The 15,478-nt window shown below is 42.3% G+C and overlaps 1 protein-coding gene across 1 annotated transcript in view; it reads right to left on the reverse strand.

Annotated features, from left to right (window-relative positions):
• Positions 1 to 15,478, reverse strand: part of Axdnd1 (axonemal dynein light chain domain containing 1) — a 73,439-nt gene that overhangs the window by 16,911 nt on the left and 41,050 nt on the right. The window contains exons 16-19 of the mRNA XM_052199924.1: positions 11,372 to 11,573; positions 7,239 to 7,332; positions 5,819 to 6,027; positions 3,647 to 3,743 (exon numbers count right to left, since the gene is read on the reverse strand). Of these exons, the coding sequence (XP_052055884.1) occupies positions 3,647 to 3,743; positions 5,819 to 6,027; positions 7,239 to 7,332; positions 11,372 to 11,573 (602 nt within the window). The remainder of the gene's footprint in view (positions 1 to 3,646; positions 3,744 to 5,818; positions 6,028 to 7,238; positions 7,333 to 11,371; positions 11,574 to 15,478) is intronic.

Consider the following 15,478-nt stretch of genomic DNA (forward strand, 5'->3'; position numbering starts at 1 on the left):
AAGCAAGTGATTTACCTGCTGAGCCATCCCCCCAGCCATCAAAGTCTTATTAAGACAAGAAACATCACAAGCTGGAGGAAACATTTTTAAATAATACATAGGATATAAGATTTATCATCTAGCCTATATGTAGGCTGTACTACATATAGTACACACACACACACACACACACACACATACACATATTCCCAGTACTTAATAAAAACCAAGCCACCACTAATGGGCCAATGATTTAGACAGACTTTTACCAAAGACAACAAGTGTATAAAGAATAAGCACAAGAGAAGAAATTCAACATCATCAGTCATGAAGGAAATGTAAGTAGCAACCATGACAACCTATTATTGCCCACCTATTGGAATGTCTACAGTTTAAAATACGGGCTATATCAACCGTTGGTGAGGATGTTGTACTGGCTAGTTTCGTGTGTCAACTTGATACAGGCTGGAGTTATCACAGAGAGAGGAGATTCAGTTGGGGAAGTGCCTCCATGAGACCCAGCTGTGGGGCATTTTCTCAATTAGTGATCAAGGGGGAGGACCCCTTGTGAGTGGTACCACCTTTGGGCTGGTGCTCTTGGGTTCTATAAGAAAGCAGGCTGAGCAAGCCAGGGGAAGCAAGCCAGTAAGGAACATTTCTCCATGGCCTCTGCATCAGCTCCTGCTTCCTAACCTGCTTGAGTTCCAGCCCTGACTTCCTTTTGTGATGAACAGCAATGCAGAACTGTAAGTTGAATAAACCCTTTCCTCCCCAACTTGCTTCTTGGTCATGATGTTTGTGCAGGAATAGAAACCCTGACTAAGACAGATATGAAGCAAAGGATTATTATTTCCTGCTGATAGACGACTGAGTTAGCCAGAGCCAGGCTGACTCCATGACAGGCTGCACACTGGCAGTTTGGGAGACTTAGGCCTAAGTGTCTGTTTCCTAGAGATGAGAACCTGCATCCAAGAACCTGTGATCAGCCATAGCTTCAGGCAGCCAATCCGAGGACAGCTTGTCATCTTGCCTGAAGTAAGAATAGGTTGCTGGGATGAGTAAGCAACCCCCACCCTGGGAAGTCTCCCAAGCATAACCAACCGTAGCATCAGTCAGACCCCTAGAGACAGAGCTAACCAATAAAGGTAAAAGGGCAAATATCCCTCCCTGGAATTCCCCTAACTGATAATAAAAGTTGGGCCTGTGACTCCACCAGGGGTTTCATTCCTTAACGGGGAGACCCCTGCATGCAGGAAATTCAGCTGAATAAACACTCTTTGCTTTTGCATACTAATGGAGTCTGGGTCTTTCTTCAGCAAATCACAGACCCTAACAAGAGGAGTATAGAAATGGTTCAGTCACCCTGGAAATATACATATCCCATTCCAAGAGATGTCTGTTCAAAGATTAGGGCAGCCGGGCGGTGATGGTGGTGGCACATGCCTGTAATCCCAGCACTCTGGGAGGCAGAGGCAGACGGATTTCTGAGTTTGAGGCCAGCCTGGTCTACAGAGTGAGTTCCAGGACAGCCAAGGCTATATAGAGAAACCCTGTCTCAAAAAAACCAAATCCAAATCAAAGATTAGGGCATTAAAGTACCATGAAGCTTTTCCTATAACAATCAAAGTTGGAAACGACTTAGTTGTCCATCAAGAGACAATGGAATATATATCTATGTGTGTGTGTGTGTGTGTGTGTGTGTGTGTACTTGTGTTGCTCTTTGCCTCATGGTGCTATTGAGAGGTCTATCATGAGGGTACCAACTTCATGGATGGATTAATCCATTGAGAAGTTTGTGAGAAATGGACTAATAGAAAGTGGGATGTGGTTGGAGAATGTGGGGGTTCTGTCTTTGAAGAACAAGTCCAGTCCCTAACCTGTCTTAGTTAGGGTTTTACTTCTGTGAACAGATACCATGGCCATAGCAAGCCTTATAAAGGACATTTAATTGGGACTGGATTACAGGTTCAGAGATTCAGTCCATTATCATCAAGGTGGGAGCATGGTAGCATCTAGGCATTTGCGGTGCAGGAGGAACTGAGAGTTCTACATCTTCATCTGAAGGTTCCTAGCAGAATAATGGCTTTCATACAGCTAGGATGAGGGTCTAAAGCCTACACTTACAGTATGACACACCTACTCCAACAAGGCCATACCTACTCTAACAGGGCCATACCTTCTAATAGTGCTACTCCCTGGGCTGAGCATAGGCAAACCACAACAAGCCCCTTCCTGACTCTTTCTGCTTTGCAGTTGCCATGAGGTGAACATCTCTTGTCTACCACATCCCCTCTGCCATGATGCCCTGCCTCAGTACAGCTCAATGGAGCCAGCTGAACACTGACTGAAAATATGAGCCAAAATATTTCCTTCTCTCAAATCACAGATGACAAATGACTACAACAGCTCCTCATCACTAGAAACACAGGCTTGTGATACAATCAACAATATGAGTGAGTCTCAGATTAACTAATTATTCAAAAAGGTCCATCCTGGGGCTAGGCCAGAAGCACACTGGTTAAGGGGACCTGACGCTCCTGTGGAGGATCTGAGCTCCATCTCCTGTATCCACGTCACTCAGCTCACAACTGTTCGTAACTCCAGATCCAACCACACCTTCTTCTGGCCTTGGAGGATACCCACATGTATGTGCACACAAAGACAGGGATATATAAATATCAACAATAACAATTTTAACCCAAAATATCCCCGATTCTATAAAATTCCATTTTTATAAGTTCAAGAAAATTTTAAAAAAAATTGATATCAGACAGTGGTTCAAATATTCCCTGGGGATAAAATGATGCCAAGAGGAAATGATTACCAAGGAGTGTAAACTTTGAGAGTGTTAAATATATCCACCACTGTAGTGGAAACTTCTGGTTTCTTTGGAAAGTTAGTTATGTCAAATGATGTTTTGCTGGGGCAGACACAGGAAAGACTTTTTCTGAAGCAGGCACAGGTGAAAGGATGTTTTGATATAGGAAACACTTGAAAGGATGCTTGACGAAAGAGTATAAATATGGCTCCACAGACAGTGGGGGATGGGCACTGAGCATTGGTCTGTTTTGCTCTGTTTCACGATTCTTCGATAACAACATGCATGTATTGGTTCACTTTACATGGTGTTGTTGAGCTCAACTTGGTGTGGTAATGCACCATTGAGAGAAACTTGCCCAAGAACCGCTTGTGAGGTTCCTGAGGCAGCTTGCTGCTTCTGCAGCCTTGCCTCAGGAGATTTCTTCAGGATTGAACTATAGCTGCTGGTTCTTGCCTGGTGTCTGCCTGCAGAAAAGACTAGACTGTAGCTGCTGAGTCATACTTGGTGTTTGCTATGAGAGCGTACTGTTGCTCAAGAAGATCGAGCTCACCTGCAAAGAACTAATGCTGAACAGGTCCACTTCCCCCACATCCTACTAACTTTTATCTTCTACTCCCTCTGCTGGGTGGTGGGCTAGAGGAGAGGGTGAACCCTTATTAAAAGTAGGTTACAAAACAGTTATGCCTTCACACCACTTTTATTATAATGAATGTTTTGATGACTGCATGAATATTTTAGAACTATAAAATTATGTAATTCAAATATGTACAGAGTGTTTTCATTTAATTAGACCTGGAAAATCTGCTAACAACAAAATGGAACAAAACCAAGAAAAGAAATTCTTACGTTCATCTTATCCAGTTCCTGACGGTCCTTAGCAGGATTCTTCTGTAAGTGAGCAGCTCGACTCAGGGCCATTGCTCTAACCATGCCTACGCAGCAACTGGAGACAGACAGACAGACAGACAGACGCAACAGTGGCAGTGAGCTCACATGAATCTGATTTGGAAGACTGTAATTCCCAGTGGGTCACATGCTACAGACACTTGGTCCTCTCCTCCCAAGATGCCACTACTGGGAGATATTGAGAGCTACAGGAGGAGAGGCTAGTGGAGACCTTGGGTCTCTGCCCGTGGAAAGGACTGTGCTATCTATTCTCTTCCCTTTTGCTTCCTTGCTGTGAAGTTGTTCTCTCCCAGACTCCTTAGGTGACGATGTGCCTCCTGCCTTGCCTTCAGGACCACAGACTGGAACACTTCAAACTAGAAGCTAAAACAAAACTTTTGCCTTTACAAATTAATTATCTCAGGTATTTAATCATAGCAATAAGAAGCTGACTGATATTCCTAGCATGCTCAACTCATTACTGATCCATTAAGTGCTTAAAAGCCAGACACGATTAGCCATGATAATTTACCATAATAATCATAGCACTGCTTCCTCTGGACAGTAAGTTCTGCTTGCTAAATTTCTCACCCTGTGGCCTTGCTGCCCCATTCCTTTCATCTCTGAACATTTGTAAACTTGAGTTGAACTAAAGGGCAAATTCAGCTTGATTTTACTTGCGACTTTCCAAACTAAAAGTAACCACACTCAACTCTCAATTTAAAATACAGGTTACAGTTTTCATGTCTAATCTTTTCTTGATGGGAATCTTCTAATTTTGCAAATCTAACTTTTCAGATTCTTGTTTTTTGTTTTTGAAACAATATTTCGTGTAACCCAAACTAATCTCAGCCTTGAGCTCCTGATTCTCCTGCTTCATTTCCTAAAGGCAGGGCAGGTGTTACCATATCCAGATTTTTATTGTTTTCTTTGTGCTTTGGTTTTGAGGTGGGTTTTGTTATTGTTGCTGTTGGTGGTGGTGATTTTTGTTGTTTGTTTGTTTGTTTGTTTGTTTGTTTGAAAAGGTCTCTCTCTATATAGATCTAGCTGTCCTAGAACTCACTATTAGACCAGAGATCTGCCTTACCCTGCCTCCTGAATACAGGAATTAAAGGTGTGGGCACCACACCCAGCTCAGTCTATTGCTTTTTTGTTTTTTCAGTTTTATAAAAGAGCCAGGAGGTGGTAGTGCATGCCTGTGAGCCCAGCACTCTGGGAGGCAGAGGCAGACGGATTTCTGAATTCAAGGCCAGCCTGGTCTACAGAGTTCATTCCAGGACAGCCAGGGCTATACAGAGAAACACTGTCTCAAAAAAAAAAAAAAAAACAAATCCAAAAATCAAAAAAAAAATTATAAAAATTATAAAAGATAATTGGTTAGTATTTAGTGAAACACACAAAAGTTATCAATTAAATTTCTCATGGAATTAGAAGCATCTTATTTTATTCTGCTCTCTCCCTGTGGGGGTAAGCCAGGGTCTGTGGTCAGGGACCTTCCACTGGTGTCCTCTCCTTTACCTTTTGAGAAAGAGTGTCCTGCTGAGTGTGGGGCTTCCTGTTCTGTCTAGACCGACTGGCCAGCAAGCTCCAGGAACCTGCTTCTCTCTGATTCTCCCAACCTCCAGCTCTAGGGACAGACATACTGCTTGTCTCTTATGTAAGTGCTAGAGATAGAACTCAGGGGTTTACACTTCCGTGGGAAGAGCAACACCCACTGAGCCATCTTCTAAGCCTCAAGACCACAAGCATCTTAAATGCTTCCCAGTACATATAAAAGTACAGGATATATCTGATTTATGCAAGCAAGCCAGTCCTTTAAAAAAAAAAAAACCACTCTGGTGTGCAAAGCACATTTCCTATCTTTCTTCTGCCAAAACTGTTTCCAAAATCCTGCATCACCACTGGGCACAGTGCTGAAGCAAGTTGAAAAACCTAAACTAGGATTTCATTCTTTTTCTGAGACAGGAGTTTTATTACATAGCCAGCCTGTGCTTGAACTCCCAACCCTCCTGCTTCAGTCTGGCATTTCTTTCAAGGTCTTAACGTACCCTATTGTTGTTACTTTGATATCTGTCCTACCTTACATGTATTAACCTTCAAATGGACAGCAATGCAGGAACCAGAAGGTGTCACCTGTGCAAGTAGCTGGAGTAGCGTGCCAACCGCTTGGCCAGTGAAATTGCATTTAACTCTAATTCTGCGACTCCTATATCATGCTCCTCAATGATATCTAAGTTGTCCTCCTTCACCGTTGGGACAATGCCTTGGTCAGTAAAATCAGGAAGCATGATGGTCAGCAAATTTACCATCCACTGGATCATAGCTATGTGCAGTTCATCCATCTGTGAAAGTGAATACAATCCAAGCAACCAATTTAGAACATTATATCACATTTAAATCATAAAGGCAGGAAGGGGGCTGGGAAGGATGGCTCGGCCTTACAGCACCTGTAAGCCTGGGACCTCAAACAAATGTTGGGTGGACATACCTGCATGCCTGTCCTTCCAGTCCTGGACAGCAGAGGCAGGAGATCCACAAAACAAGCTGGCTAGCAAGCCTAGCTATACAGGCCAGCTCTGAGTTTGGTTAGGAGACCTTGCCTCAATGAATAAGGTAGAAGAGCCATTGAGGAAGCCATCTGCCATCAGTCTCAGAGCTTCACAAGCATGCGCACATGCACCTGCATACATACACACGTGAAACACACACAACACTCACAAATGCCTGGACAGGCATGTGGCCTGCCTGCGCCCCAGTGCTTAGAAGGTAGAAACGGAGCCCAAGGGCAAACTGGCTAGCTAGCTAAACCAGCTGAGCTTGGTGACTGAATCTGTGCGTCCTGGTTCAGCAAATAAACAGAGTAAGGAAGACACGTAAGGCCAACTTGTGGCCTCCACACACATGCTCACTCATATACTTGCAAACACACGTACACACAGGCACGCACACCACACGCACAGGCAAAAAAGAAAAGTTTACCAACCAATGTTTCAGACAAACAAGTAGCACAGGGCAAATAGAACAAAGGGTAGAGAGGAAACAGCAATGGGAAAACGGGGTTAGGAAGTGAAAGGCCTGGTCGTTGGACAGAAAGACAGATTTCCACTTTTCAAACACTCATGCACATAGGTCCCAGAAGTATCTCCTGTCTCCCACTGCCTCCATGGACTTAACTACATGACAGTAACACCGTGTTAAAAAAGAAGGGCATAGGGCATTTCCAAATGCTCCTGTGGCAAAGAATGAACTCTAGAACGCAAACAAGTGTGTGGGTCCACGGATCTCAAAAATGGCAAACTGAGCACTCTGTGGAAAGGCTTGCTGAAGCAATGCCCTGAGATACTAACAGTGCTGGACAAGTATTGAGTCCTCTGATGGGATACCCACTCTGCTAAAGTTTTTTCATTTTCCATTGAAAATCATTTGAATTATTAAGACATAAGTTTCCATTTTGCTCTTCCTGCTGCCTTGCTTCATTTGGGCCTTGTTCTTCCTTGAAGAAAATCCTCAACCAAAGCAAAGTAGAACCCTGCCAAGCCATACAGATACATACATGGCGAAGAAGTTCGACTTGACCATTGGTGATTTCGTTGCCTAACTTCAAAAGCCATTGTTGAATCATTTCATATATATGTGCTTGGAGTGCCCTGCCGGAAGAACATAGGCAAAATAAACATAGGAGACATTGTTGAATCATTTCATATATATGTGCTTGGAGTGTCCTGCCGGAAGAACATAGGCAAAATAAACATAGGAGACATTGTTGAATCATTTCATATATATGTGCTTGGAGTGCCCTGCCGGAAGAACATAGGCAAAATAAACATAGGAGACATTGTTGAATCATTTCATATATGTGTGCTTGGAGTGCCCTGCCGGAAGAACATAGGCAAAATAAACAGGAGACTTGAGTGGAGTATACAAGAAGCCGTCAGTGAGGTGAGAGCGGTTTATTTAGCAGGGCATGGTAAGCATGGATACTGAGAAGTTTTTAAGAACATAGGCAAAAGCGATTCAAGGCCATGAGGCGCTTGATAGATTGGTTAGGTTGAGACAGCCTTCCTAACTCAACTGACATGATCACTTGTTCTACCTGCAATATTTCTCTCCACAATAAATGGGCATGCCCTTGCCTCTTCACACCTAGGCTAGGCAAACCTTTTTGTGTAATGCTAATTAATTTTAAAACCCATTCAATGATTGGTTTCCAGCATGCAGTCAGCATGGTCCACTCCTCAATGAAAATGATGAGAGCTAATTTTGAAAAACAAAACTATTGAAGGCCTCCAGAAATGATGTAGAAAGGAAAATGAAGAAAAAGTCAAAGAAACAACGGCTATAAACAACCCAATTTTATGGAAAAACAACACACAAGGTTCAGCAGTCTCCAAGCAGACTAAATAGAGAGAGACGCTGAATCACAAAGCAAGTCTCAATTCATTAAAAGCAAAACTAACACAACACAACTGGATAAAACTATAGTCAACAATTGGAAAGAATGAGGAAACTCACACGTGAAATTTAAATTTAAGTGGGTCAACAAATGTTAGTTCAAGACTAATCATCAAATGCTTTGAGTTAATGCAAATGAAGAGACACCACTCTGTAACTCAGAAGTCCTTAGAGGGGAGTTCATAAGGGTTTCAAATTTATGACCTACCAGTTCACCTTAAGACTATGTCCCTGAGTGGCAGACAGGATACATGCCCAATGTGCACGAGGCTGTGGGGGGAGGGGAGTGCAGCACTAAAAACTAATACAATTATAATAGCCAGAAGCTAGAAAGAACCCAGATGTCCCTCAGTGGAGGAATGGATACAGAAAATGTGGTATATTTACACAATGGAATACCATTCAGCAATTAAAAACAATGAATTCATGAAATTCTTAGGCAAATGGTTGGAACTGGAAAATATCATCCTAAGTGAGGTAAGGCAATCACAAAAGAACACACATGGAATGCAGTCACTGATAAGTGGATATTAATTAGTCCAGAAGCTCTGAATACTCAAGACACAATTAACATATCAAAGCGCCACTCACCGACCAGACACGTCTGTAATCTTATCTCCCAGAAGAAAGTACCCAGGTGAGAAGAGGGTCATTCAGAGGCACACAGGCTTCTGGTAGCCTGGGAAGAATAATCATGAGGCTCAGACAGGAAACAACCCAGCAGACCTCGAGCAGGCCAAAGTGTGTTCTGTTGAAGCCTGCTCTCCCAGCATAGCTGTAGCCTTGTTCCAGGCCTGCCAGTCATGTCATATTGTTACTGGCACGGAAAAATAGCTTGGCTCAGAGCAGGGTCAAGCTGACCACATACCCTGTTATGTTCTGAGGTTTGTTAATGGAAAGATATCCCACAACCATAGGCTCTACTTAGAACCATTCAGAAAAAGATCAGTTAGAACTTCTGTCTAAGTAGCCAAAATAGCTTGAGTCTCAGCCAACTACTGGCTAGTGCTTCCTGAACCTGCACTAGAGCTCATTGTAGTTTTTGCCCATATAAACTGGACCTGAGAAATATTCAGGGTCGCAGGTTAGCTCCTGAGTATAGACTACATCCATGATCAATTAGTCCTGGGGTGCTCACCCAACAAATCAGCCCTATTTAACTGATACCAGTGTCAAAGTGGTTTGTGTGGTGATTCCCAGACCTCAACACTTTCCCAGTGTGTACACTCATCCGGCATTCTCTTCACAGTTATCCCCTCCTTGGTTAAGACTCACGATCAGTTGAGCAAGACAACTCCATATCTCCCTGTCATAGTTTGAATAAGAATGCCCCCCACGCCACTCCCCCCCCCCAGCTCCTATATTTTAATGCTTAGTCACCAGGGAGTGAAAGGATTAGGAGGTGTGGCCTTGTTGGAGGAAGTGTGTCACTGGGGCTGGGCTTTGAGGTTTCAAAAGCCCATGCCAACCCCAATGTTTCCCTCTCTGCCTGCAGATCAGGACACAGCTCTCGGCATGCTAGTGCCATGTCCGCCGGCACACTGACAGGCTTCCCACCATGATAATGGACTAAACCTCTGAAATTGTAATCCAGACCCAATTAAATGCTTCCTTCGTAAGTGTTGTCTTTGTCATGGTGTCTCTTCACAGCAGTAGAACAGTGATTAAGACCCTTACCATTCTTTTTTATCTTCCTCTCCCAGAGAACAGAGGCTGTCTGGTGTGCAGCACCTGTGTGTTTCATCCGTCTGAGAGCTGGGAATAACCTTACCAGATTACTTCCATACATCTCTCTTGTCAACCAACCCTCAGCCAAAATGGCCTCCTGCCCCTCCTTTACCCTTACTGCTCTCTATGTTTCCTTCTCTACCTTTTCTCTGTCTCTCCAATACTAACTACTAGTGTTACCCAGAGGTTTTTTTCCCTTTCCTTTTTCCTTCCAATTCCCAAGTACAATAACTAATATTAGTCAATGCAAACAATACTATCAGTACCTCCTCCTAAAGTAAGTGTATTAGTTAGGGTTTGCATTGCTGTGAAGAGATACCATGACCAAGGCAAGTCTTATAAAGGACAACATTTAACTGGGGCTGGCTTAGATGTTCAGAGGTTTAGTCCATTATCATCAAGGTGGGATCATGGCAGCATCTAGGCACATGTGGCGCAGGAGAAGTTGAGAGTACTACATCTTCATCTGAAGGCTCCTAGCAGAATAATGGCTTCCAGACAGCTAGGATGATGTCTTAAAGCCCACACCCACAGTGACACACCTACTCCAACAAGGCCACACCTCCAAATAGTGCCACTCCCTGGGCAAAGTATATTCAAACCACCACAATGAGGCACTTACAAGATGATTTTTGTTGTTGTTGGTTTTGGTTTGTTTGTTTTTTGGATTTGGTTTTTCTGAGACAAGGTTTCTCTGTATAACCCTGGCTGTCCTGGAACTCACTCTGTAGACCAGGCTGGCCTCGAACTCAGAAATCTGCCTGCCTCTGCCTCCCAGAGTGCTGGGATTACAGGCGTGCGCCACCACCGCCCAGCAAGACAATTTTTTTTTTAATACTACTGTATTTTGTTAGTGGGTCTACATTTGACAGTGATTCTTTTTGCAGGCATATTTCTTTCATGTGAATTGTTTATAAGGGAGACATGCAGAGACATGGAAAGCACATTAGTGGTTGGTTAGAGCTATAGGTGGGGGAAGGGATGCAGCCTAAACAGGCTGTATGGCTTGTCTATGTTTTTTAGTTTTTTTTTTTTCCCTCAAGGTTTTGGAAGCTTAGCTTTTTGCATGGTCATGAGACTTTTAAGGGATAGGCCTACTAAAGAGTGATTAGGTTACTGAGGTCCTCTTAGGAGATTGTGGGTAGTTCCTATAAGACGGAGTTGCTGGAAAAGAAGGCCCAGGCGATGCCCTCCCTTGCACATGCATCCCCATCCCTGCCATGATGCCATTTGTTATGAACCCTCAAAAGAGTTTGCACCATACTGTTAAAGACTTTCAGCTTCCAGACTGTAAACAAAAGTAAGCCTCTTTGGAATAAACAGCCCAGCCACTGGTAATTCATGAGAATTAGCAGGAAGCTTTTCACTAGAACATACAAAGTTTCTTCTGAGAAGAATGAAAAAAAAAATGTTTTCGAGTTGACTACAGTTGCCCACATCCAGGGCTGGATTATCATGTTAGGGCTTCAGAAACATCCACCCCAAGGAGAAAGCCTGGGGACTTACAAGCCAGAGTCCATGTCCATGCCCTGTGGAACGGAACCAATGATGTTTAACAGTGATTCCAGCTGAAACTTCATTTCATTAATCTTTTCATCAACTTCAATCCACTCGTCAGCGGGCATTTTAGAATAGTCTAAGAAGTTTTCTAACTTGAAAACACACATGTCCAAAGAAATGACCAAGTTTGGAAGAACTTTAGAGATACCTAGGAAAGTGGGGAGAAAAAAATATTAGCAAACTCTTTGTAATACCATTGTTTCAATATAGAGTATAAAACCTAGGTGAGGGCAGACCCTCTCTTGTCTCTCATTTACCAGAGAGCCTCTCGGGAGATGCAGAAAACACCCAAAGACCAAGTTTTCAGTACAAAAAATAAATATAAAAATAAAAATAATAAAATAAAAAGATGTATTTGCCCCAGAGGGACCAAGGGCAGGGAATAAGAGACAAAAACAGGAGACAGAGGGTGAAGGTAAGGGAGAAAAGCAACAAGAAGAGGGAAGGATATTTGTTGTGGGCAGAGGAAGAACGACAAAGTATTGCCTGTAGAGAAAGGGCACAGACGTGGTACATAAGAAAATGGCAGTTTATAAAGGTTAAAAGGGAAACCCTGTGTTAGAATGGGGGTGTTTAATTTAGAGTGGGTATGTTAATCGGGTGAGTCAAAGGGGGTTTTTGACTGCGGGACTTCAGTACTTTGATAGCTGGACTGTGGTAGTCAGCTTCAGAAGGAGGAAGTGGACAAATAAGGGAATGTAATCTAATGGTTTAGCAACACATTCTCTGTGTCTCATCTTGGTTTTGGAACATGAAATGAAAACACTGCCTTCCTAGAGCTATACAGAGAGAGAAGTGACTCTGAGCCAGCTGTTTAGTGTGTCTTTGATGGAGACATCCCCACCCCAATCATCAGTGAATCTACTAAGAAGCACATGATCTGATAAACACACCAGACTTCCCCTGAACCTCTAAGCCACCACACCTTAGAGAATACAGTGGATTCATATTGCAATGACTAGAGACAGGATTCATTTCAACTCAGTCTCTGTTTAAATTAAGGTGGTCTGCTTTAGCCCTAAATGACCTGCTAGGGGGAGGGGTGCTATAATACTCAAGAACAATTTAAAATTGGTACCAGAGTCTCAGATCATCTCTAGAACTTTTCAGATACATAGTGTCAGTATTTAATCAGAATACAGCTCACAAAAAGAATTGGCTCAGAACTATGACAACATAGAAGTGATTTTGAGAGACCTAAAGGAGAAACAGATGTGGCCCAATTATCATAGTTATTCTAAGTTAATCTTAAGTTATTAAGCATTTGAAGTTCTTAGGGGTCAAGGATGAGGACTATTGGTAGAGCAGTTGCCTGGCACCTACAAGGTTCTGTGATCCTTAACACTGGGAATAAAAAAGACTGTTTATTATTAAATGATAAAATGGAAAAGTTTGGTAACAAACTAGAAACTCTTAAAAGTTTATAAACACAAGGACTGAAAGAGAAAAAAAGCAATAAATTGAAATGAAGAACTGTGCGTGTCTAACAGCAGGTTAGAGAAAGCCAAAAGGAGGCCTGTGGCAGACCATAATTCTTGTACACAGACAAATGACCTTTAAGCAGAAGCAAAGCAAAGTGTGGCAGATACACTTCCAGTCCCCACATTGGGGAGGTTGAAGCTCTCAGCTAGAGGCCACCTGGCAGGTTCCAGGCCAGCCAGGACTACAGAGTAAAACTCTATGTCAAAAAACAAAAAACAAAATATAACAAAACAAAACAACAACAACAACATCAACTAAGAGAAACCTGCAGCAATCACTACTATAAGAAATACCTGGGCTGCAGTTGTGGCTCAGCAGTTAAGAGCACTGACTGCTCTTCCAGAGGTCTTGAGTTCAATTCCCAGCAACCACACGGTGACTCACAACCATCTGTAATGGGATCTGATGCCCTCTTCTGATGTGTCTGAAGAGAGCAACAGTGTGCTCATATACATAAAATAAAAATAAAATCTTAAAAAAAAAAAAAAGAACTACTAAAGAGGGGAAATAGAAAAGGGGGCACATAAATACATGAAGCACCAAAGACAAGAAAGGTCTTTTTCCAAATACACAAAAGGGAAAGACTAGTTACTATTCAGTCACAGACTAAAGTCGTAAAGAGACAACAACCACTGGATATGGTGACACACACATTTTATCCCAATAGGAAGGTCTCTAAGTTTAAAGCCAGCCTGGTCTACATATTGATTGTTTTAGGACAGCCAAGCCTACTTAATAAAGAGATGATGTCTTTAAAAAGGGGGGGGGGAGGAGGAGAAAGAAGGAAGAGAAGGAGGAAGAGGAGGGGAAGGGGAGGAGGAGAGAGACCTCCACACACACACACACACACACACACACACACACATACCAACGGGCCAATCTAATGGAGGCAGTTCCTCAACTGAGGCTCCTCCCTCTTCCCAGATGACTACCAGCTTGTTGTCAAGTTAACAAAAAACTAAACAGTACATGATAACTACTTTTAAAAAGACAGTAAATGGCTGGTATTAGCAAAAGTGTGATTTGGTGGGGGGCTTGCCCTAGCAATGTGGCAGGCAATTTCTTGAAGTGAAAATTGAACTGTGATGTGATTCAAGCATGCAATCAATCACATGTCTAAGTATACACTGAAAACAAAAACAAAAGCACTGGGGTATCCGTGTCCATGGTAGTAGTGTTCACAACAGCCAGGTGACCTTGCTGTCTTCCTCTGAGTGAGAAGAGGGAAATGAACCCATATCCTATTATTCAATCTTAGGAAGAAATTACCAGTGCATTCTGAGGCATGGATGAACTTTAAGGACCCTGCTCTAAGGGAAATACAGACACACACACACACACACACACTGAGCTATCTTCCCCCATACCTTAAGGCAGTGGTTCTCAACCTGTGAGTCATGACCCCTTGGGACCCTTTCACAGGGGTCTCCTGAGACCATCAGAAAACAAAGATTTACATTACAATTCATAACTAGCAAAATTACAGTTATGAAGTAGCACTGAAATGATTTTATGGTTGGGAGTCACCACAACCTGAGCAACTAACTGGGTTAAAGGGTTGGAGTTAGGAAGGTTGAGAACCACTGCCTTAAGGTGTCAAGGTCAGGGCTGGAGAGATGGCTCAGGAGGTAAGAGCACCAACTGCTCTTCTGAAGGTCATAAGTTCAAATCCCAGCAACCACATGGTGGTTCACAACCATCCGTAAAGAGATCTGACACCCTCTTCTAGTGTCTGAAGACAGCTACAGTGTACTTACATATAGTAAATAAAGAAATCTTAAAAAAAAAAAAAAAGGCCAGGCCGAGGCAGACGGATTTCTGAGTTCGAGGCCAGCCTGGTCTACAGAGTGAGTTCCAGGACAGCCAGGGCTATACAGAGAAACCTTGTCTTGAAAAACCAAAATAAATAAATAAATAAATAAATAAATAGTATCAAGGGCAACAAAAGGCCTGGAGATCTGCTGGAGATCTGCTTCTGTCCTTTACCACTCTGATTCCTGGGCTGTGGTCTTACAGTGTGTTTATGCATCCTGACTTAAATTACTACAATTCTGTGGTATATTTTGAAGTCAGATAGTACGATGACTCCTGCTTTGAAGGTTTTGCTCAGGACCACCTTGTTTATTTAGGGTTTATTTTGTTGTTGCTGTTCCATGTACATTTGTTGACCCATATATATATATATATATATATATATATATATATATATATATATATATATATATATATATATATATATATATATATATGGTTTTTGATACTTCTTTAAATAATGTTTTTAATATTTCCATACATCAAATCACTTTGAGTAACATGGATTTTTTTTAAAAAATATTGATTCTTCTCATTCATAAACATGGGATGCATTTCCATTTCTTTATGTCCTCTTTAATTTCCTTCATCAAATTCCTATGGTTTTCAATTTTGATCTTTTATTTCTGGTTGAATGTACTCATAAGTATTTTTTCTTACTTTTTATAGCACCTAGAAATGGAATTACTGTTTTGATTCAGTATTGAGCTGTAACAGTGTTACTAATTTTTATGTTGCTTTTGTGTCCTGGAGCTGTCG

The sequence above is a fragment of the Apodemus sylvaticus genome, chromosome 12 (genome assembly GCF_947179515.1).
Source record: "Apodemus sylvaticus chromosome 12, mApoSyl1.1, whole genome shotgun sequence".
Lineage (NCBI taxonomy): Eukaryota > Metazoa > Chordata > Mammalia > Rodentia > Muridae > Apodemus > Apodemus sylvaticus.